The sequence below is a fragment of the Mustela nigripes genome, chromosome 3, assembly GCF_022355385.1.
Source record: "Mustela nigripes isolate SB6536 chromosome 3, MUSNIG.SB6536, whole genome shotgun sequence".
Classification (NCBI taxonomy): domain Eukaryota; kingdom Metazoa; phylum Chordata; class Mammalia; order Carnivora; family Mustelidae; genus Mustela; species Mustela nigripes.
The window spans coordinates 8,076,358-8,100,747 of NC_081559.1; the positions used below are offsets into that span (position 1 = coordinate 8,076,358).

Below are 24,390 nucleotides of genomic sequence, written 5' to 3' on the forward strand. Positions count from 1 at the left end.
GGAGAAGATATTTGCAAACGACATATCAGATAAAGGACTAGTGTCCAGAATCTATAAAGAGCTTAGCAAACTCAACACCCAAAGAACAAATAATCCAATCAAGAAATGGGCAGAGGACATGAACAGACATTTCTGCAAAGAAGACATCCAGATGGCCAACAGACACATGAAAAAGTGCTCCATATCACTCAGCATCAGGGAAATACAAATCAAAACCACAATGCGATATCACCTCACACCAGTCAGAATGGCTAAAATAAACAAGTCAGGAAATGACAGATGCTGGCGAGGATGCGGAGAAAGGGGCACCCTCCTACACTGTTGGTGGGAATGCAAGCTGGTGCAACCTCTCTGGAAAACAGCATGGAGGTTCCTCAAAATGTTGAAAATAGAACTGCCCTATGACCCAGCAATTGCACTATTGGGTATTTACCCTAAAGATACAAACGTAGTGATCCAAAGGGGCACGTGTACTTGAATGTTTATAGCAGCAATGTCCACAATAGCCAAACTATGGAAAGAACCTAGATGTCCATCAACAGATGAATGGATCAAGAAGATGTGGTATATATACACAATGGAATACTATGCAGCCATCCAAAGAAATGAAATCTTGCCGTTTGCGACAACATGGATGGAACTAGAGCGTATCATGCTTAGCGAAATAAGTCAAGCGGAGAAAGACAACTATCATATGATCTCCCTGATATGAGGAAGTGGTGTTGCAACATGGGGGCTTAAGTGGGTACGAGAAGAATAAATGAAAGAAGATGGGATTGGGAGGGAGACAAACCATAAGTGACTCTTAATCTCACAAAACAAACTGGGGGTTGCTGGGGGGAGGGGGTTTGGGAGAAGGGGGTGGTATTATGGACATTGGGGAGGGTATGTGCTTTGGTGAGTGCTGTGAAGTGTGTAAACCTGGTGATTCACAGACCTGTACCACTGGGGATAAAAATACATGTTTATAAAAAATAAAAAATTATATTAAAAAAAAAAAAGAATTAGAAAACACATTAGTAACCCCAAGTGTTAACTTAAGGAAAAAAATTATGGAGAATTTAAGGACTCAGTAGAATAAAAATATTAGAGAAATACTGGTAGAAATAAAACAACAAATGATCACACTGAAAATGCAAAGGAAACTTTAGAGCTAAGTGAGAGCAGTCCAAGACCCCTTTGTGTTACTCAGGAGAAGACTGATAAAAATTGAATTTTAAACTTTAAAAAGAATAAATTATAATAGGTGGCTTTAAATATTATGGTAACCACTGAAAGAATAGAGATATTTGATAGTTTTTAGGCCAATAGAAAGGGAGAAGAGAAAATTCAATTCAATAGAAAGCAGAAAAAAAGAAAAACGAAGTAAAAGCAACATAAATAGAAAGTACAAAATAAATCGGTAGAAGCACACATATATAAGAAATACCAACAACTATAAATGGCATTGGATGTACTATTAAAGTACAGAAACTCTTAAGATTGAATTTCATATGTCTATCCATATCCTGTTTATAAAAGGCATAACTAAAAAATGACATAAAATGCCTAAAAAGAGACTAGATGGCTTATAACACAAGAACAAAGATAATATGAAAAACCAATACCATTCTATAAATATCAGAATAAGACACATTCCTTCCGAATGCATAGCCGAGCTCACAAAAAGAAAGGAAATACTCAGGAGTTTAAAAAAAAAAAAAATGGAATGGCAATCAGCAAAAGCCCGAGGCTATGGCTACCCTTCTGGGGCCCGGGGCCATAGTCTTTAATGACCCTATGAATCAGGAGATCAGGTTCTGAGTAGGACTGAATGAAATGGAGAATTCAAAGAGAACCCTGTGTGACGCTAAAACCCAATATGGGCTCTATCTTCACCCAGAAAATGACCAGAAATGACAGGCACGGGAAGTTATATCAAGAAAATCATCTGTCGTGACCAGATCTCTGGGTAGAGAAAAAGTTGCTTCAAAGACTTTGTAATTAGAGCCTACCTGGTCCACAGCTTTGGGTTTTGATTTTTACATTGTTTGTGGGTTGTGAGAGAGCTTCATCCCAAAAGCCGACAGAAGTGAGCCAAACGAGTACGATTCTAGTGGAGCCCAGGAAAGGCAAAGTCCGACCCCTCTAGCAGAGGCGCCCACAATCCAGCTGCACAGGGCTCCCCCAAATCCCCTTGCCCTTTGTAAGCACAGAGCACCCACTCTACCCCTTCAAGACCATGGGGTTCGTAAAGCCCCACATGGGGACCAGAAGACCGGGTTCTATGAGTGAGTTACTTAATGCACCAGGTCATGAAATTATGTCCACAAATAGCCATGTGTGGGCCTTGAGAGTCCTAAAGAAAGAATGTACCAACCAACTAGCATGCAGCAGTGAGGAGAGAGTGAGGAGGAGTTAGTGACTTGTGTCCACTTGGCTCTTCAGAAATGGACGTCCAGCTCACACCAGGCAAGCCCGGCCCTGCTCACATGGCCGATGGCTTCACCCTAATTCCTTTCTTTTTTTAAGACGAGGAGGCCCCTCAATGCCAGAGAAGCTGCTAGATCACCTGAGCTGGTGAAATGGGGAGAAAGAAAAAATCGCCCCACACCCTTCACCAACCACAGTCGTCGCAACCACAACTCCCAGACGTTGTGCTCTCCCGGCCAACCTCAGAATTCACACCAGCACCACTTCAGCTCCTGGTATTTCAAAGAGGGACACCCGAAACAGGGCAAAGCTCCAGATTTCATTCTTTATTGGTATGACCTCACTCCAACAAGGCTTGAAGGCATTCTTAGAGACGCACAGAACTTGTATACTTTTAGATAGAAAGTTCCCCAGTGCTCTCACGAGGGTCACACACACTGGTCAGCTTACACAACTCACATAATGACGTTAACAAGAGTGCTTCTAAAGTTTTCTCGTTCTTTATGTAGAGATTTGTTCTTGGTTTTAGTAGTAGATGGTCCAGCATAACTGTCCTCAGCTTGGTCCAATATTTTGCTCTTTTTTCCAAAGTGTTCCAGGTACTCAGCTTGAATTAAAAAAAAAAAAAAAAAAGCATGAGTTAGTCCTCGGTGGTTAGAATAAAAGGCTAAAGCACCTTTCAAGAAAACACTACACACTTTAAGTTCTCAAGTAACCATAGGTACAATTAATTTTCTTTTATTAGGAAGTTAAATTATTCTTGTTTTATATCATCATAATAGAAACTTCGAGTTATTTCAAGAATATTTAATTAATTTAATTTATATTTTGATTAACATGCTAATAAACCCTAATTTTCAATTAATTTGCATAGAGCCTTCCTAAAATGAAGATAAAGATTATTATTAAAAACATAACACAAAACTATGTCAGAAAATTTAAAGAACCATGATGAAAAAAAGTTAATATTCAACATAATCAATCTGATGAGTCAAAAAGATAAAAAGTAAAAAATATTAAAATGACTAATTTGGAAGCAATATTTGCAACTTATTAAAATCCTTCTTACAAAAAACTTCTAAGTCTGTTGTAGAGAAGTCTGACAATAAATCAAAGTTTTAATATAAATGCCCCCCAATTCTGAAAATATCACCTTTTATAGCCTTTACAACAGCCTGAGATAATTAAGAACTACAATTAATTATTTTATGAGGGAAAACATTTGGGATAAATTTTTCTACTTGATATAAATGTCATTTCAGTTTTATAATTTCACTACTCTCAACTAAATGTTGTAATGATTTTTTTTTTTCCTCTTAAAAATTTCTCTAAGTTGGAATGAACTTCTTACCATATGACTGTTCGTTTTTAACACTGAACGGTTCTGGAATATCATCGTCCTGTTTTATATTCAAATGGAATGACGGAGCTGCCTGCTGCCACTGGGGCTTCGTACTCACCTGAAACGTGAAATTTAAATAGCATTAATAAAACAGGATCGGGGGGGGGGCCCTTTTTTTTCATGAAACTCATGAGTGTTTATAAACACGTTTTCTCAAACAAATCAGGACATCTGGAAAGAAGGCACACTCAACAGCAAATCTTAGTCTTGTGAACGGCTGTGGTGTGACATTTGGGAGACATTACCAAAGTCTCTGCAGCTAGTTGGATGTGGGCATCTGTTACCTAACACTGGGGTGTTCATTCCAAAGAGCCTACTCACCCCCAAACATTGGCAAGTGGTTTTAAAGCCTTCCATGTTAATGAGAGGAACATGCTGCTGGTCTCCAACACTAATGAGCTTCTTTGCTTTCCAGCTCCAAAAGATCTTTCTGTTCTCGTGGCTCTAAGCAGCTCTAGATTTCTCTGGCCACTCACGAATGTATTCCATAGTTTAAGGCAGGGTTCATAAATTCTTGCACTTACAAGAGCCGGGCAGATACCATACAAGAGGGAGGAAGACTCGGGATGATAGCTAATTGGCATTCAGCTTCAGTGCTGAAAACCACAGAGGGTGGTGGGGACTGCAGCAGAACAGGAAAATACCTCGGTCTTCTAAAAAGACAACAAAAATTCGCCCAGGGAAAGTATTCTAATACGAGAACACAGACCCACTGCTCCTGGGACCTATGACTCTTCAATAAACCCAGATGGGTAGATTTCATTTCTCCTAATTTTTTTTAGAGACTTTATTTGAGAGTGAAAGCAAGAGAGACCACAGAGGGAGAGGGAAAAGGAGAAGCAGCCTCCCTGCTGAGCTCAGAGCCCAGGGGCTGCATCCCAGGGCAGATGGGTGGGTTTGCAAGCGACATCACATGGTCCTGATCACCCAGTCTGTGTCCCCCTTGCACACCCAGACCAAGCTGAGAGCTGATGCCTGCGCACCGGCCGCCGCTCCGAGGTTTCACTCTCTCCCGTCTTTTACTCCTCCTTCACTCAAATAAACTGACTGTATGCGAGTCCTCATTTCAGTCTCTTCTTCTGCAGGAAAACAAGCTAAGACAACTCAAAAATCAGTGCTCTCCCAACCTTCGGGCTGCCCTTCCATTTCTCCACACTCATCTTGCTCCATAAAGGATTTAGGACTCGTGGGAGCGCTTCGAGTGAGCCGTGCAGAAAGGGTGAGAATCAGGTCCCTGGCTGCGACCTCCAGTGCCGGGTCACCCTGGATTTCAACTACAGGGATCACCTCCAGAAGCGTGAAGGTCTGTAGTGAAAATCACCTTAGATCTGGAAAAAAGTCACCTAAGTGCAAACCTTAATTCTCAGATGAAAATAGTTCGCCATTTTTAATTGATGGATTTTTTAAACAGCTCTTAAAAATATTATTTCTTGCACAATACATAAAACTCAAAGAATGATGAAAACAATTAAGATACATATGAACATAAAACCAGGTTTAAAGCCCCAACAGAAGGATTTTAGACTATTAGATGCCACCAACAGGAAAGGATTGTTCTACAACTTGGTAAATAAGAAATTGTAGGTTTATATTTCTAAACCCATATACTAACAAGACACAATGAACCAAGAACAACTGTTATTTTTTCCAGTTTTAAAATCTGTTAAGTTTTCAAAAGAAAATGTCTATTTTATTTCAAGACGTATCTTTTAAATTAGAATACTTAAAATTGATTTTGTAGAACTAGAGAAACATTCTATGGCTCCATTTCTCAGAACTTGGCATGATAAACTGGCATTATCCACATAAACATATATTTTTTAAGGATTTTTTTTATTTCTTTGACAGAAATAGAGAGCCAGAGGGCACAAGTGGGTAGGGGAGCCCAGTGGGGGCTCGATCACAGGACCCTGGGATCATGCCCGGAGCCAAAGGCAGACGCTTAACTGTCTGAGCCACCCAAGTGCCCCCATTTAAACAGATTTTTAATTAAAATTTGTATTTTGTAATGTTTAAGGAAATTCACTTAATAATATTAGCTCAGGTTTTCCAAGGGAAAAATTGTCATCCATTTTAAATTATTACGAACCTTTGTACAAAAAGCCACACAACTTCAGTTTTATACTTGTTTGGAGCTTTTAAATTATCTTTCAAATAATAATGCTTTAGATAAACCTTGAAAACATTATGCTAATCAGGCATCAAAGGACAATGTTGTATGGTTCCACTTACTAGAGGTAGCTAGAGCAGCCCCTTATGGAAAACAGAAGGCCAGCCACCATGGGCTGGGGGACACATGGGCGAATAGAGATCTACTGTTTAATGGGGACAGAGCTCGAGTTTGCAAAGATGAAAAGAATTCTGGAGATGGATGGTGGTGACATGCACAACGATATGAGTGTACTTAATGCCACTGAATTGTGGTTCAATTAAAAACAGTTAAAATGGTAATTTTACGTTAGGTATATTTTATCACAGTTTAAAAAAATAACGTTTGCACTGAACTTCTACTTAAATTTCACTTCGATGAGTCACAAGAGCACAATTCAATGGCATTACGCTCAACATAATTACTATTAGGATTACTGGTAAAATTTATTACAGTAAAGTATATCGTATCCAGGACTTACCAACTGAAAATGCCTATGAACTGCCTCTACCATAGGACAATGAGAATTTATAATCATAATAATTTCTAGAAAGGATACCAGGATAAGAGGACTCTTCTGTGGCCTAGCATTTCAGTGCTGAGAGATATAGCTCAAAGAAACTCAATTTTAAACTCGGAAGGTACCGCTCAGGTTGATAAATGACCCTTTCAGATCTAAAGCCATTAGGGACAAAGCTGTAAGCTGAGGCCTCCTTTCCTGACTCCAACACTGATAATCTTGCCATTGGTCCATCTTGAAAATTCCTTTATCCAGAATATTAAAATACTCTGGACATACTAGGAAATGCTGGCTTACAAGTTACTTTAAGATTGTTCTTTTTCCTACTATGTGCATCTTACAGAATTTCTCCATCAGAAAATAATCAAATGGAGCACACAATTCAAAATCAGATGTTCAGTTACTTATTTACAAGTCTGAAACGACATTTTCAAAAGGGCAAAGAGCCACGGAGAGGATACAGGTGAATTACCGTAGACAACTGGGGTAAAACTCTTGCCGATGTCTTGGATTTTTCTTTACTGTCTGCCTTACCCTGCATGAAAATAGAAGAAAAATTGTTGACTCTTTACATCACAATCGATTCACTCAAGCACTTGTATAGTCACTACACAGTAAGGCGTTACCCCAAACCCTCAAAGACCTACTGTACTAGTCTCACATTTGTCCACAGAGGCCTTCGAAGGACTTCCTCTGTAGCAAGGAAAAAAAGGAACATGGCACCCCACAAGACTCAGAAAGCTTTAAAAAGTGTGCAAAACTTTTTATCCAGCACATCTGCTTTGGGGAATTTCTCTGAACCCAGGTGGTGTGCAGGCCTCACCTGGCGCTCCCGCACTTCTCTATCCCTGGAACCATTTTGTTCCGTCAACAACGGTGATGTGCCGCTTCCTAAGGTAACAACGATTCGACCTTATGCGTCCTCAAGTCGCCATAAGGAACACCTGTACTTGTCAGAGCGAAGTGTTGCTATCTCCTCTGAGGAGAGGACGAGGACCTGGTAGGAACTTCGTCTATGTAACAGGGAGCACAGTTGAGGAGGACAGAGTCCTGCTTGGGCAGCTCGTTCATTGCCTCTCAGCATCAGGTCTTTACTTTCTACCCGGCTTTGGGACTCCTGAGCAGGACTCCATGAACATTACTCCCGCTGGCACAGCACTCTAGAGGGTTCTAGAGGGACACTGAAAGAGACGGGCTTTTCCTCCTGGTTCCAGTGCTTTTCCCCGTGGCTCCGCAGCGTGGCTGCCAGAAGTCAGCGTCCGTCCCGCGGGCGCCCTCCCAGCCTGCGGTATGGGGCTGACCCTGCGGCAGACAGCCTTCAGGAGCTTTCACTGGCATCGCTTTAAGCAGCCTTCCAGCAAGTTCCTCTTAGATCACAAAGGGAGACTTCGGTTCCAACTTTTTAGCACGTAAGTAGGTGTTTTACTCACTTCCCAGCCTGCAGGATCTCTGCAAATGTCTTAGTCACCTGAGTGGGCCACAGCCACTCCCTCTCCAAGTAGCCTTAGCTAAGCTTTGGGGGACGGATGGATCTTCCAAGTTCCTTCCTTGAGGACTCTCCCTTGGACCTAGAGGGAGTGGCTGTTCCTTATATCTGCCATTCCTTGATTTTTTTAAACTGTTGTCCAAATCAGCATCCACTAGCCACCTGCAGCTACCAACAGCTTTAAATGAGGCTCATCTAAAGTGAGAGGTGTTTAGAGTATTTTTTATGTTTAAGAATATATTAAATATATACTAGATGTTGCAGACTTAGTACAAAACACAAAGAATGTGATTAGAATATATTTTACATTGATTACGGTGTGTATTGTATATTGCTTTAAGGACTTGACATGAATTTTTCTCATTTCATTCCCTTTCAAACTCTGAGACAATATACCACTTTTGTGCATATTGTATAGATAAGGACTTTTTATAGGACTCTCTACCCCTACAAAGCACACAGGCCAGTTAATATGAAGAACTATATGCTTATATCCAGGACAGGAGAGGGTATGAACGCAGCACTGACAGAACATTTCAAAAAAGAGAAAGATTGAAACCCATGCCGGGGGGCATAGTCAGATCTCCACAGAGAAGGACAGCAATAGGCTTACTGAAGACAGAGGAAGCATCACGAACAAGGACTTGGAGACGAATTTAGGACAGCAGGCCTGGGAGAGGATACAGGGATTGACGATAAAGGGACTTGGTCCAACCAAAGTGGAAAGTACAACCATTCTCTTATTCCACCATGATTTACAGAACTCCTACCATGCGCTGGGTTCTCTCGGAGGCATGGAGCTGTAGACATTGACAGGCCCAGCCCAACCCCTCACGGAGCTTACATTCCAGTGGGTACAGACAGCTGTCGCTACAGGAAGGAACAAGTATGATGGAGGGAAATAAAACAGGTGAAGAGATAGAGAAAAGGCAGAGAAGTGCTAGGTTTCACGGAATGGTGAGGCCACTTTACAGGGGTTATATTTGAGCAGGAGCCGAGTCAAGGGTGAGGGACGGCTGGGGAAGTGGGGGCTGCTGTCTTAAGGAGCGCAAGTGTTTGGGGCTTGACCGGCCTGGTTGGCAGGAGAGCCCTTTTAGTCTCCTCTGAGGGGACCTTGAGTCCCAGTTTCCTGGGACAGTCCCTGTGTATACAGCTCTTTCCCGAGTATAATTAGGACTCTCATTCTCAATGTCATCTCAGTTTGGGTGAGAAAGCATATTTTTATCTTCTTTATCCTTCAAGGCCATTCGGAGGGCTATTTCATAAATGGTCCCGGCAGCAGTAAACAAGGTATGTGAGGAAGAGACTCAGGGCACCAATGAGAAGAGTTTAGTGGCTTTTTAAAAACATCTAGGCCACCAAAGATACTGGCCTTGATTTAGAGAAAATACTAGGAACTACAACCTTCCTGGGACAGTTAAATCATACTGTTCCTTTGGTCAGAAACATCAAAGTCTCCCTATTAAAGCTTCATCACCTTGGTTTTCAAAGCCTCCTCAACATGCCCCAAACTATCTTGTTCCCCAGCCTCTCTTAGTTACTCTGTAGCCATAGGCCTCCTGTGGCCCATGAAATATGAGCACTGACAGGATGCATAAGAGCTGCTGTGCCTTCTCCAGGCTCTCCTGTCCCTGCCACTGGCAGTGAGGGGGCCGCATGTACTCACCGGCCTAGGCAGGAGGGGGAGGAGGCCTGCCCGGCCCACGTCAGACTTCATACGAGTAAGGGCAAGCCCTGTTAGGTTTCTAAAATGTAAGGGAATAGGGCGCCTGGGTGGCTCAGTGGGTTAAGCCGCTGCCTTCGGCTCAGTCATGATCTCAGGGTCCTGGGATCGAGCCCCGCATCGGGCTCTCTGCTCAGTGGGGAGCCTGCTTCCTCCTCCCTCTCTGCCTCCCTCTTGCCTGCCTCTCTGCCTAATCGTGATCTCTCTCTATGTCAAATAAATAAATAAAATCTTTATAAATAAATAAATAAATAAATAAATAAATAAATAAAACGTGGGGGGACTGTTATGTCAGTATTAACCAGACTAACCAAGTATGCTTCTCAGTATTTCCTTGTGATAGTCCAGCTCTTTCTTCAGGACCAAGGTCAAAAAAGTGTAGATTTTCTTTTTGAACTCCAATTTCAGGTGATCTCTTTAAATATGTATAACACCCTTTTGGTAATTCTCTTATTGTTTGAATCCGGTCTGAAATATGATTTGTGCCTGTGTCTGTCCTGCTCTCCTAGCCAGCCCCTCATTCCAATCCATGTCAACCTACTAATTCGGTCTTCCAGAACTGGATAAATGGACTTTAGTTTTAATTTTGTCTTAGAAAAAATTAAAGTTAGTTATCCAAGTCCTAAGAGAAAATGCATAACTAAAAAAGAAGAAGAAAAATTGCAATGAGCTTCAAACCGTATTTACCAAAGTAGAACGTCAGATTAGGTGAATGTCTCACACACATCCAGTGCTAGAGCAGAAATACGTTCTACAGTTCCCAGTGAACCACGAAATGTGAGGGAAACGTGAGCATGAAATCTTCAAGCTCAAATGTGCATCGGGTGGTCTCAAAGTGGGAGGCTTCCTGGTGGGCAGAATGAGGGTTGGATAAGAATGAGGTTGTAGACAATAGAGAAGAAATGTGGGAATATATGTTCCCAGCGACCTAGAATTTTCACTAAGACACAGAGGGAATTCACGTGGGGTCTACACTATAGCACCAGGACAAACGTACAGAACACCTTGCTCACCGGGCCTCCTGCACAAACCCTCACACACCTGACCTGGGATCTCTGTCCAGCCCGTTCCGCATGCTGAGCCAGCAGCACCGTCTCTCAGCACCCTGGGTGGACGGCGGTGCGGGCCTTGTGTGTCCTCATACCGCGGTGCAGAACATACGTCTCATAGAGTCTTTTGCACATAGTGGTGCTCTAGCTAACCAATAAAAGCAGCCACACATAAGCCAGAATTTCACCTAACTAAGTAAGGTCATTCTTCAATAAGATCAGAGGAGTGGATTTTCAAGTAAGATCTACATGTTTTTGCTGACAAGAAATTCTATTTTAGTCAGCACTTTCCTATGCAGTGATGACCGAGCCGTACACTACCCTTTCCTTTCCTCTGGCACGCCTGTGAGACTGGCCCGAAGGAATTTCCACGGACTCTTCTATCAGACAAACCTTGTGCCTCACCTCCTTTCCCACTCTTTTCCGGCTTCACCTGTGGTTATACACGTGCCTGGAGGGAACAGTTCTCTCTGGCTTCAATTCACATAGGAATGACAATGTTTCATCTCACCTCAAGAAAATGTCTTTTGCTTTCTGCTGTGGGGTTTCTCCAATTCCATAGAATGGGACTCTCAAGGTCGCCCCCTCTGCACACGTACCTGTACACATGCATGTATGTGTGCACACGTGCATATGTGCGTGCAAACACACACACACACACACAAGTAACCAGAAGTGGGTGAAAGTTAACACCCTCAGGAGAAACCACCACCAATGTGGGATAAGAGCTGATTAATGAAAACGACTCCCTAATCATACCGGGTACGTGATTACAGGAAGCATTGGAGAAGCTCTTCAGAAAATGGTGACAGGATCACCCCCCAATTACCCAATGCGGCAGTGAACTTGCTAACACATCCCTAGACTGATTTTTCCTTCTTCTTACTTTTATTCTCCTCTATCTCTTATTTCTGCTTCCTGGGATCACCTCCCAAATAAAATACACACGAATCCTTTCTTCAGGCTCTTCTTTCACAGGAAAACAAACAACTTAAAAAGCAATGCTTTTCCATCCTTCGGTCTGCCCTTCCATTCTTCCAGTCTCATCTTGCTCCATAAAGGATTTAGGATTTGGGGGAGCGCTAGGATTGAGAAAGAATGAAAACCTGGACACCAGTTCACTGACATTGGGAACCACCAGTGCTGAATCACCCTGATCTCAAGCACAGGGATCACCTCGAGAAGCATGAAGGTCTGTAATGAAAATAACTCTGAGTCTTAACTACTGCTGGAAAAATGTCATCCAAGCACAAAACTTAATATTCAGATGGCAATATTTTTTACTCAATGGGTTACTTTTTAGAATATCATTAAAAAAATATTGTCTAATAATTTTTTTATTTCTAAAATTCCAAAGGACACAAAGAAAAAAAAGCGAAGATACAATCAAATAAGAACACAGCATATGGCTTAAACCAGGCAACAAAATCATTTTAGACAATTATATGCCTCACTGGCTAGAAAGGATTATTCATCTCAACCACTGAATATTTATTCAGTAAGTAAATTTAAATTTTGTTGATATTTCCAAACCTATATACCAGTAACATAAAAAAACAAATGGCAATTTGTTTTTCAGTTTTAAAATTTGTTGAAGTTTTAAAGGGAAAATGTCTATTTCAGATCTTTGTCTTTAAACTAAAAAACAGATTTTTGCAGAACTAAAAAAATGCTAAAATTTTATTTTATAAAACATAGTATGATAATCTTGACATTATCAACACAAACAGGTTCATAATTAACATGTACTTTGAAATGTTCAAGAACATTCACCTGCAAAATTTCATTTGAGATTTTTTTAAGATGAGAACAGCTTTTATTTCAAATTATTAGGAATCATCTCTGCATGAAGCAATCCATATTTTATAGTTTATTCTGAGTTTTTAAAAGATGTTTCAAACAAGTAATGTTTGCATTGAACCTCCACTTAAACTCAACTTCCAGCAATCACAAGAGTATAACTCGATGGCATTAAACTCAATATAATTACTAGAAAGTAAATTTTATTGCAGTCAAATCTAACTTTTCTAGCACTTTATCAACTAAAAATGTCTATTAACTGTTGTTTCTACTGAACAATGATAATTTAAAGTCAAAATAATGACAAAGGATGTCGAGATCTAAGAAATCACGTTAGTGCTGGAAGAGGCATCTCCTCAAAGTTCATTAAATCAACTCTTCTCATTTTCAGACTTAGAAACTGGGGCTCAAAGAGGCAAATGACTCACCAACTGTCACAGAGTCATTAGAGGCAAAGCTATAACCCAAGTCCTTGTTTCCTGATTCCGATATAGCTTCTGCTAGCCCATTTTCACAATTCTTTTATTCAGAATACTTGAGTGTTCTTTGCAAACCAGTACTTGTAACTTATGATTCCTTTATTAAGCTGGTTATTTTTCTCAATATGCATATCATGGATGCTATCCATCAGAAAAGAATGAAACGAAGCAGAGAATTTAAACCCAGAAATTCAGTTACCTTCTCAAAGCAATAAAGTATGAGAATATATTGGTAAATTACCGTAGATAGCTGTGGTAAAAATCTGACTGATGTCTTGGATTTTTCTTTGCCGGCTGATTTGTCCTGCATGAAAAAATACAAAAATAAAAACAAAAAATGGAACTGTTCAGTCTGTTAATGCTACAACTGATTTACTCAACTAACTTTCACAGTGTCTAATATAAAGTACATATCCTCCAAAATATTCTAAAAATATACGCATTCGAAGGCATAATGTTGTGTACAGAAAGTCAAAGGAATCCACAAAAAATTGTTAGAGCTAAGTAATACATTCCAACATTGGATATAAGACCAATGCACAAAAAAAATCAATCGTATTTTTAGACACTAGCAATGAACAGTCCAAAATTGAAATTAGCAAATCATTTACAGTAGAATTAAAAAGGATAAAATAGGAATAAATTTAAGAAGTGTTAAGACTTGCATAATGGAAGTTATAAAACATTACTGAAAAAATTAAAATTAAAGACAATTTTAATAAGTGCAAAGTTTGCTCCAGGTTCAAAAGGGACACTGTAAGAAAAAGGGACTCTTCTTCCAGTTTCCAGTGCTTTTCCTCATTGCGCCCACGCTGCTGATACCAGCAGTTAGCTTCCTTGCCCCTGAGCAGAGCGCCTTTCTAGCCTATGTTACGTGCTGATCCAGGGGCAACTTCCAGCAGGTTTCACCGCCATCTCTATTGGTAGTGTTCCAGTTGGTTTCCCTTACATCAAAAGGAGAATTCTTTTCAAACTTTTCAGGATGCAAGTACGTGGTTTTCTCACTTCCCATGTGGATATCATCTTCACTGATTTTCACAGTTGAATAGTGTTCTACTATACGGATACAATGCAATTTATCCATTCCTTTGACTTGCAAGTAGGCATTTAGCTAATTTCCAATGTTTCTCTATTACAAAAGATGTTCCAATAAACATGGCATACATTTTACTATGCCTGCATACACTTTTTGCATCTCAGGCACACACGTATTGGTGATGTATTTAATATACATATATATCTATATGTGTACACCCAATTTTGTCCCTTTAATTCCATTGGTATATATGTTTGTCTGTATACAGACTGTGTCACATCACTGTAACTTTACAATAGGTCTTGAAATATGTAAGGCAATTCTCTCCACCGTACTATTGTTAAAAATGATCAGATACAGAGTTCTGGTCCAAGATGGTGGCCTAGGAAGACTCTGAACTTCGCTCCTCCACAGACACAAAAATTTACACCTATCTCCTGAGCAGCTCCTCCTGAAGAAGAACTGAGGCCGACTAAACAGCTGCTGCACAAAAAGCTAAAGAGGCCGCAGAGAATGGGCAACTGAGATGGAGACACAGTAAGGAAAGGAACACGCACTCCCAACACGGCCGGCTGCAGGGGCTGGGGGAGGGGGAATGGTACTGTGGAACTGAGCAGCTGTATGCACTGAGGCACAGGAAAAAAAAAAAAAAGTGGTTTAAAAGAACTAAAACATAAAAGATTAAGCCTTAGAAGTCCATCAAATAGCAAGGACTGCTGGACACTCTCCAGGCTCAAGGGTCCGACCAGCACCATCGCTTATATTCCCCTTCCACATCCACAGACAGGAGCAGGGTCTGAGCACCCCAGGCAGGCTTCTGCCTCAGAGAGCACCAAGTCTCCAGCTCACACCAACCCCAGATACCCTGGGGCACAGAAAAAAACAAAAACAACCCATTGTTTAAAAGAACAGCAGGAATATAAAAGAGTCAGCTCTGGACCCCAGCAACGGTGGCAGCGCAGTGGCTGGAGCTCTCTGGGTTAGAGGAGCTGGCAAGCACCATGGTTTACATTCTCCCTCCACCTGGATCGTGTGGACAGGACCAAAGTCCAGGTGCCATCATGAGTCTACTGCCTCAGTGAGTCCCAGCCCTAACCCACACCAGCCCTAGCCGTCCCACCAAGGTGGCTCCATTGCAGTGCACGCTGGGACACCCCTGGTACGTGCTCACTACAGCTCCAGCTGTCATGCCAAGGTGACACAGACGCACACCACCCCAAAACACTCCAAGTCCACACCATCTTGATTTCAAATGACTTGCTTAGGGCAACCCGAGCACAGAGCTCTCAGGGACCTACCGGCTCATGCCTGCTTTGATTCTAGCCCTCCCTCCCAAAACAGCATCATGTGGGGCACTTCAACAACCCTGAGCCCTTGCCTACCTCAGTTCCAGCTAGCCTGCCAGGACACCACATGCATGGGCACCCTGGGAACTCTGGCCTGCTCTCCACCTTGGTCCCAGCCATCCTCTCAGGGTGCTCCCTTCATGGAGTGCCCCAGGACACACCCCAGCCTGCATAGCTCCAGTCTCCCCAACAGATCAGCCTCTACCCTGAGCAATCTGGGCAACCTGGCTTGTACCCACTTCAGTTTTAGCTATCTGCCAGAGGACTCGCTGCATGCAGAGACCCAGGACCACCCCAGTCCATGCCTATTTCAGCTCCATTCATCCCACCAGGGCAGCCCAGCACAGAATACCTCAAACCCAGAGCCCCTCGTCAGACAGAGCTCCAGCCAGCCGGTGCCACCAGGCACATACAATCCACACAGGGAACAAACATACAAAAGATCATTATTTTAAGTTTAGGAGAAATAGCTATTCCATCTAATTCAAAGCAACAAACACAACAGGTCAAGCAAAATGGGGAGACAGATGTATATGCTCCCAATGAAAGAATAAGACAAGTCCCCTCCTAAAAACTAAATGAAACAGACATAAGCAATATGCCTCGTGGAAAGTTTAAAGTAATGATCATAAAGTCGCTCACCAGAGGGGAGAGAAGAGTAGTAAGAACTTCAAAAAAGACACAGAAAACATAAAAAAGAACAAATCAAAATTAAATACAATAACTGAAATGAAAAATATAGTAGAGGGAATCAACAGTAGATTAACAATTGCAGAAGAATGGATCAATGATCCAGAAAACAGGATAATAGAAAGGACCCAAGCTGAACAGCAAAAAAAAAAAAAAAAAAAAAGATTTTTAAAAAAATGAGGCTAGGATAAGCGATCTCTTGGACAACATCAAACAAACAAGCATTTGTATTTTAAGGGTCACAGAAGGAGAAGACAGAGAAAGGGGCAGAAAATTCATTTGAAGAAACAATAGCTGAAAACTTCCCTAAGGAAAGAAACAGACATTTAAGATCAGGAAGCACAGAGAGTTCCAAACAAGATGACTCCAAGGAAGTCCACACCATGGCACATAATTAAAATGTCCAAGGTTAAAGATAAAGAGAGAATTTTAAAAGCAACAAGGTTATCAATCAGTATTGAAGGAGAGATAAAGAGTTTCTCCCAGACAAAAGTTAAAAGAGTTCATCAGTTCATCACCACTAAACCAGTCTTACAAGAAATGTTAAAGGGATTACTTTAAGTGGGGGCGGGGGGGGGGGGGAAGAGCCATCAATAGAAGTAAGAAACTGGGGCACCTGGCTGGCTCAGTTGCTTAAGCATCTTCCTTTGGCTCAAGTCATGATCCCAGCGTCCTGGGATGGAGCCCCTCGTCAAGCTCCCTGCTCAGCTGGGAGCCTGCTTCTCCCTCTTCTTCTACCCTTCCCCCCAGCTTGTACTCTCTTTCTCTCTCTCGCTCTCAAATAAATGAATAAAAACCTTTAAAAAAAAAAAAGTAAGAAACTTATGAATAAAAAACATAAAATATGACAACATATACATAAAATATGTATGTATATTACATACATATGTGTGTAGGGAGTATGTAGGGAGAAGGGAGTCAAAAAATTCTTTTAAAATGTGTTTGAACTTAAATGACCATCAATTTAATATATAAGAGCATTATCTCATATATGAACTTCATTGTAACCACAAACCCAAAACCTTTAATAAATACACAAAAAATAAAGAGACAGAAACCCTGGCATAACAACTACAGAAAGTCCTCAAAGGGAAGAAAGAGAGGGAACAGAGGAGAACTACAAAAACCCCCATAAGGGCGCCTGGGTGGCTCAGTGGGTTGAGCCTCTGCCTTTGGCTCAGGTCATGATCCCAGGGTCCTGGGATCGAGCCCCGCATCAGGCTCTCTGCTCAGCGGGGAGCCTGCTTCCCTCTCTCTCTCTGCCTGCCTCTCTGCCTACTTGTGATCTCTGCCTGTCAAATAAAAAATTAAAAATCTTAAAAAAAAAAACACCATAAAAGGACTAACAAAATGGCAATACATACATACCCACCCACCACCAATTACTTTACACTTAACTGGTCTAAATGTTCTTATCAAAAGACATAGGGTGATGGAAAAAAAAAAAAAAACAAGATCCATCTATATGCTGCCCATGAGAGACTCACCTCATGCCTAAAGACACATACAGACTGGAGGTAAAAGTTTGAAAGAAGATATAGCATGCAAACAGAAGAAAAAGAACAAGCTGGGATAGCAATACTTATAATCGACAAAATAAAACAAAGACTCTAACAAGAGACAAAGAAGGGCATTACATAACGATAAAGGGGTCAATCTAACAAGAGAATATAACAATTGCAAATATTTATGCACCCAACAATGGAACAACTAAATACATGAAGTATTAACAAACATTGAGGGAGAAATAACAGGAGAGTTTAACTCCCCCACTTACATCAATTGAGTGATCATCTAGAAAGAAAACAAAAAAATCAAGAAACTACATCTTTGAATGACACGAGACCAGATGGACTTAATAGATTTATACAAACATTCCATAAAAACAGAATACACATCCTTTCCGAGGGCACATAGAACATTCTCCAGGACAGATCACATGTTAGGCCACAAAACAAGTCTCAATAAATTTAGGAAGACTGAAATCACATCAAGATTGGAAAAATTAGTATTATTAAAATGTCCATACTACCCAAAGCAATGTACAGATTCAATGTAATTCCTACCAAAATACCAGCAGGATTTTTCATGGAACTATAATACTAAAATTTGTGTGGAACCACAAAAGACTACAATAGCAAAAGCAATCTTAGGAACAAAGCTAAAGGTATCATAATCCCAAGTTTTATGATATTCTATAAAGCTGCAGTAAGTAAAACATGATGATACTGACATAAAAACAGACACACAGATCAATGAAACAGCACAACGGGCCCAGAAATAAACCCATGCCTGTATGTTAAATTAACCTACAACAAAGGAGGCAAGAATACAGTGGGGAAAAGATCACCCCTTCAGTAAATGATGCTGAGTAAACTGGACAGCTACATGCAAAAGAAGGGAACTGGACCCCTTTCTGACACCATAAAAAGAAATAAATTCAAAATAGATTAAATACCTAAGTGTGAGACCTGATATCATAAAATTTTTAGAAGAAAACAAGCAGTAATCTCTTTGGCATTGGTTTTAGCAATAGTCCTCTAGAAAGGTCTCCAGGCAAGAGAAACAAATTCAAAAATCAACTCTTAGGGCTACACAAATAAAAAGCTTTTGTATAGAGAAGAAAACCATCAACAAAACAAAAAGGCAGCCTACTCAATGGAGGAAGGTCTTTGCAAATGATTTATCCAATAAAGGGTTAAAATGCAAAAAATAAAGAACTTCTACAACTATACACACATACACACACACACACACACACACACACACACTTAAAAAAAAAATAAATAGACACTTGGCCAAAGATGACATTCAGATGACAGATACACATGAGTGAAAAAGTGCTCAACATCCCTAATCATCAAGGAAATTCAAATCAAAACCACACTGAGATACCACTTCACACCTGTCAGAATGGCTAGAATCAAGAAGACAAAAAGTATTGGTGAAGATTCTTTTGAAGACAAAAGAATATCACACACGATTGATGAAATGTAAATTGGTGCAGCCACTGTAGAAAACAGTATAGAGTTTCCTCAAAAAATCAAATCTATTGTGGCCCAACAACTCCCTACTGGATATTTACGCAAAGAAAAGGAAAAACACTAATTTGAAAAGATACATGACCCCGATTTATTGCAGCATTATTCTAAGAGCCAAGATACAGAAGCAACCCTAGTGTCCATCTGTTCATGAGTGGATAAAGTTGTGGTATACATACACAAACACACGCAAACACATACACAAACACACATACACACAATAGAATATAACTTGGTCATTGCCATTTGCAACGTCATGGAGGGACATAAAGAACATTACGCTAAGTGAAATAAGTTAGACAGGACAAATACCACAGATTTCACTTATATATGAAACCTAAAAAAAAGAAGTGAATGAACAAAAAGCCTAAACAGACCCCAAAATACAGAAAATCGATCATTACCAGAGGGGAGAGGGGTGGGGTAAGCAGAAAATGGGTGAAGGGGAGTGGGAAATTCAGGCTTCCAGTTAGTTAATGAAGTTAGGAGAATAGAAAGTACAGCGGAGGGAATCTAGTCAATAATCCAGCAGCAGCGTTTTATGGTGACAGATGGTAGGTTTGCTTGCAGTGAGCAGAACATCTAAACTTGTCCAATCCTTGTGTTGTACACCCAAAACTAATATAACATTATATGTCAACTACACCTCGATTAAAAAAAAAAAAAAAAAAAACTTGGGGAGATTTTGATAAAAATACATTGAATTTCTAGAATAACTTGAAGGAAACTGACAAAATTATGATATTGACTCTTTCATGAATATTTATTCATTCAGATTCTAGGAGTGTATCATTCAAAAAACATTTCATAATATTCTTTATAAGGGCCTTAGATATCTTCCTTAGATTTATTTTTAGGTATATAAAGATTTTGAATCAGAAAATGAATCATGGCATGTGAACAACAGACTTAAACATTTTATTCCAACTGCTTTGTCAGTAGGGAAAGGTCTCTGAAAGCTGCATCTGTGTACAATTGCTGTGATAGTTAGGCTTTGTTTGCCGTGATCAAGTCTCCCAGCCTCCTAGCTTTTCTTGCTCCAGGCCTGGAAGGCTAAAATCCATATATGGGCATCACCTGGGCTCCCAGCTTTCTGGCTTCTGGTGGGGAGTAAGCAGTGAGAGGCACTGGTAGGACACTAGAGAGCAGGAAGTGAGGGTTTGGGGTAGGGCTTTCCTAGGACTCCCCATTTCCCATTCTGATAACAGCTGAATTCTTTCAGAGCTCAGCTCCTGGGAGGAAGCTATATTCCAAACATCCCACCTCTCAGCAGGCTTTGAAAATGGTGTGATCTGTCAGGTCCAGGAATGGTAATTAATGTGGAAAACAAAGGCAGAAGAAAAATTTTTACAGCCCATTGACAAGTCCTTGAAACAGGCCTAGGGACATTCCTCTAGGGCTTGCCTGGCTGTGGATACTTTGCCAAAGGCAAAAGGCAATCTTAGCCCCACCCCCAGGACCCTGTAAGTCTACTTTAACATATAAAAACTCCTTTGGAAACTTCCTTTATCTCTACCCCCCAAGATACCTCTTGACAATCATTCCCCAAGTGTATGACCCACCAATAGCCATCTGAAGGGTCTGATGCCTGAGTTTTTACTCAACAGTAATAAATGACCTTTCCTAACAATAGCTAGCCCACTCAGGGTCCTGCAAACTGTGTTTCCAAAATAGGTGGGAGGCCTACACTGTCCCTAACCCTCCCCCCACTTAAAAGCATATAATGGGCCACTCCTCAGGACCCCAGTGCCGCTCTCTCTACCAAAGGATCCTGTCCCAGTGCTTCAGTGAAATCAGCTTTTTGCACCAAAGACTCTCGAGAATTCTTTCTTAGCCATCGGCTTCAAACCCTAACTTCTTTCCTAGGTCAGTAATGACCTCCTTTTGCTCTCAGTCCGTAAGCGCCTCCTCATCCCCACTGGTTCTTTCCCTTACCCTCACCACTGCAAATGGTCTCTAAGTTTTCTTCAATTAAAGCCCTTTGAGCATGTCAGCTGTATTCTGTTGGGATCCTAACGAATACGACTTTAGAGCAACTTTTATTTTAATAATCTAAATTATTAAAATAAAAGTTGCTACAGAGTCTAGATCAATCCTGAAGCATTCTGGCTTCGCATTTAGTTTTTATTTTGCTCATTTTCAACTACTTGTCTATTGAAAGGGATATCATAAAACTGGTAGTAATCTAAGCTTAACCATTCTGCTCATAGGACCAGAATCTGTGAATGTGTCCATCCGCCATTTTATGAAGTGCTCTCTTTAAAACAATAACCTTTCCAAATTTATCAGCATTGATTTAACATAGTGGTCCTATATTTGCATTAAGGTTGTTGAAGTTTTCACCAAGGAGGTATGGGTGTCATGTGGAACGGTTTTTACCCTGACCTTTTTAAACAAGGGCATCGAGGAGATATTCAGGAAAACTGAATGAGCATATAAATGCAAAATCACAGCCCTCCTCCAGGGGCGCCTGGGTGGCTCAGTGGGTTAAGCCTCTGCTTTTGGCTCAGGTCATGATCTCGGGGTCCTGAGAGGTCCTGGGTCGGAGCCCCACATGGGGCTCTCTGCTCAGCGGGGAACCTGCCCGCCCCCCCCCCACCTACCTGCTTGTGATCTGCCAAATAAATAAATAAAATCTTTTAAAAAAAATCACAGTCGATTTAATAATCAGAAAAAAGCACTAGGGTAGAGATGGGCTGCCAGCTTTTCCTCCTCACCTGCCCACAATACATAGTGGATTTGCGGGGCACTTCATGGTCTTTGCCTGTTTTTTGTTTTTTTTTTTAATCTTTAAACTGGAAGTTCTTCAATGAAGCTCAAATGCCTTACTTTATGTTTTAATTTTAAAAATAAAATGAGCAGTTGCAAGAGATTTATCTTTGTTTTAAATACCTAACTTAAGAACTCAGACTGCTATTCCTGAAAAATGCCATGTCACTCTCAAACTTCCACTAATGAGATGAATATGTTAAAATCTCCTCCAGCAAATATGATTTACCACCTGCTCGCTTTTTCAAACTAAGTGAATACATAAGTAAATGTCACATAAGAATGGCATTTCCAAAAGTTTAATCCATTCCATTTGTTTTAGGTTAAAATATAAAAGCTTTCATCCTTTCAAAAGGAAAACTACACTTGAAATTAGCATAAATAAGTGTACCAAGAGTTTTAAAATTTCTGTTCAAAGCAGTGAGAGAGGGACCTCTGCTGTTTAAAAATGGCATTTAAAGCAGTGGGAATAATCCTAGATGGGCTCCTGCCACATTCTTTGGACATCGCAAGAAGTCTCTTTCAGAGAACAGTTGGGAAAGGGTGAGGAGTGTCATTTCCAAACAGCATTTTTATGAAGGTAAAGCAAACTTAAAACTGCCAACAGGTTTTTCTAGTGGACACTTTTTAGGTGTAAATGGGTCAGCTGGGGGCTTTGGAAAATAATACCAATTCAGAAATACCATGACAAGTAAGGTAAACATGAGTTTTAAATTTCTACAACACAGGCTGCAGCTCAGATGAGGCCAAAGACTGATAAGAGCATCGAGCAAATAAGTTGCTTAATGCATAGTGATGGTGATGGTAACAAATGTTTTTAAAAGGATTTTGACTACAGTTATCACATTAAAAAAAAACAATCCATTGTACCGTCTCCTAGCGGCTCAGTGTTTTGGTTACCTATTTTTTGGTTGTTTGTCCATTTCTTCTTTTACCACTGATTAATATGATAAGTGGATCTGCGTTTCTTCTCAATTTATAACACATTTCAATACGATGTTAAAACCAGGTTTTCTTGATCATTTAGACATTATGTGATTCATGAATTAGGATTGACATTTTGGTAATCTACAGCCCAAGGGAGAGGGAATAAATTGCTTTTTAACATCCTTTCCTCAATAAACTACCAAAAAAAAAAAAAAAAAAAAAAGATGTATCAAAAAGGAAAGAATTCTAGCTTGGTGTTAAAACAAAGAAGCTAAGCAACATGTGCAGGCTTAAAAGCCACTGTCCTCCACTGAGTACCCCGACGCTCAAGGGGCCTTTTCCATACTCATCCGCGGAGTCAGGGCGGTGTCCTCGCTCGCCAAAATCACGCCCAGGCTTCACGCCTTCCCAGCCTGCCCGGCATCAAGACGCTGGGCCCCCGTTCTGCATCCCTTTGTTGATCATTGCCCTTAAATTCCATGAAGAAAGCTCAGAAAAGTGGGTGTAGCAACACGCATCTTTTATTACCTGCCATGGGGCTTTTCTTAAGAAATTCCACTGGCCGCTTCCCAGGCCCTTTCGCCCACGGTGTGGAGCCGCGCTTGAACCTCGCAGCCTCGCGGGGGAGGTGCCCTGACCCCCCTACCCCACCCCTACCCGGCCCTCACCCCCACCCCACCCCCCACCCCACCCCCCTCGCGGGGCAGGGAGGGGAGGCTTGCAAAGGTAGAGTGCTTTGCCCGCAGTCCCCCGGCTAGGAGAGGGCGGGGACCATCCCCAGGGAGCCTAACCCCCCGCAGCTCCCCGCCGAGCCCCCCGCCCCGCGCCCCGGGGACGCTCCCGGCCTCGTCCCCCCGCCCGCGCGCCGCTCGCTCGGCCGAAGTGGTCGGTCGTTGTGACAACGTGAGGACGAACCGTCGGGAAGGAAACTTTTACCGAGTTTTCGCGGAAAGCGCTCGGTATCCTGGACGTCACCGGAGCGAAGGAAGCGGACCGCCCCCCCCCCCACACACACACACACGACCCCAGCGGGGGAGTCCGGAGGGCCGCGCTTGCATCCCTCGAGGCTGAGGGAGGCTGGGTGCGGGCCCGCCCGGCCACCCTCTCACCTGCTCGCCGCTCATGGCTGGCAGGACGCTCTCGGGTCACCGGGTGGTGACTTGATCCCCCTGTGAGGCGCCCCTCAGACAAGAGAAGTGGCGTCCGGAGAGCCCGCCCGCAGCCTCTGCGCCCACAGCGCCCTGGGGGGGGGGGGGGTCCTAGCGTCCTCGTTGCTTAGCAACAGGCCCGGGCCGGATCCAGTTCCGGTCACCTACGGCTCCTGGGAAGGCCCCCGGCCGACGGGCGGCGCCGACCTGCAGGGGGCGCCTGGGAGCCGGGCCCGGGCGCTGGCCGGCGCGCTGGCGCCCCCGCAGGGCGCTCGTGGAACTGCTGAAGGCCGAGGGCGCCTCTGCCCCGAGGAGGGATGCCTTTCCCGCACCGACCTGCCGTTCGCGGACTCTCGCAGCTGCGTGCTGCGCGCCCCGGCCCTAGCCCCTCACTTACGCTCCTGCCCTGAAAG

At 42.1% G+C, this 24,390-nt stretch overlaps 1 protein-coding gene across 1 annotated transcript in view; it reads right to left on the bottom strand.

The window, feature by feature from the left end:
• DNAH7 (dynein axonemal heavy chain 7) overlaps nucleotides 1–24,130 on the bottom strand; it is a 250,612-nt gene extending 226,482 nt beyond the window's left edge. Inside the window, exons 1-5 of the mRNA XM_059393094.1 lie at nucleotides 23,939–24,130; nucleotides 13,262–13,324; nucleotides 6,956–7,018; nucleotides 3,764–3,872; nucleotides 2,872–3,019 (exon numbers count right to left, since the gene is read on the bottom strand). Coding sequence (XP_059249077.1) covers nucleotides 2,872–3,019; nucleotides 3,764–3,872; nucleotides 6,956–7,018; nucleotides 13,262–13,324; nucleotides 23,939–23,953 — 398 coding nt within the window. The 5' untranslated portion in view covers nucleotides 23,954–24,130. The remainder of the gene's footprint in view (nucleotides 1–2,871; nucleotides 3,020–3,763; nucleotides 3,873–6,955; nucleotides 7,019–13,261; nucleotides 13,325–23,938) is intronic.
• Between the last annotated feature and the right edge of the window lie 260 nt (nucleotides 24,131–24,390).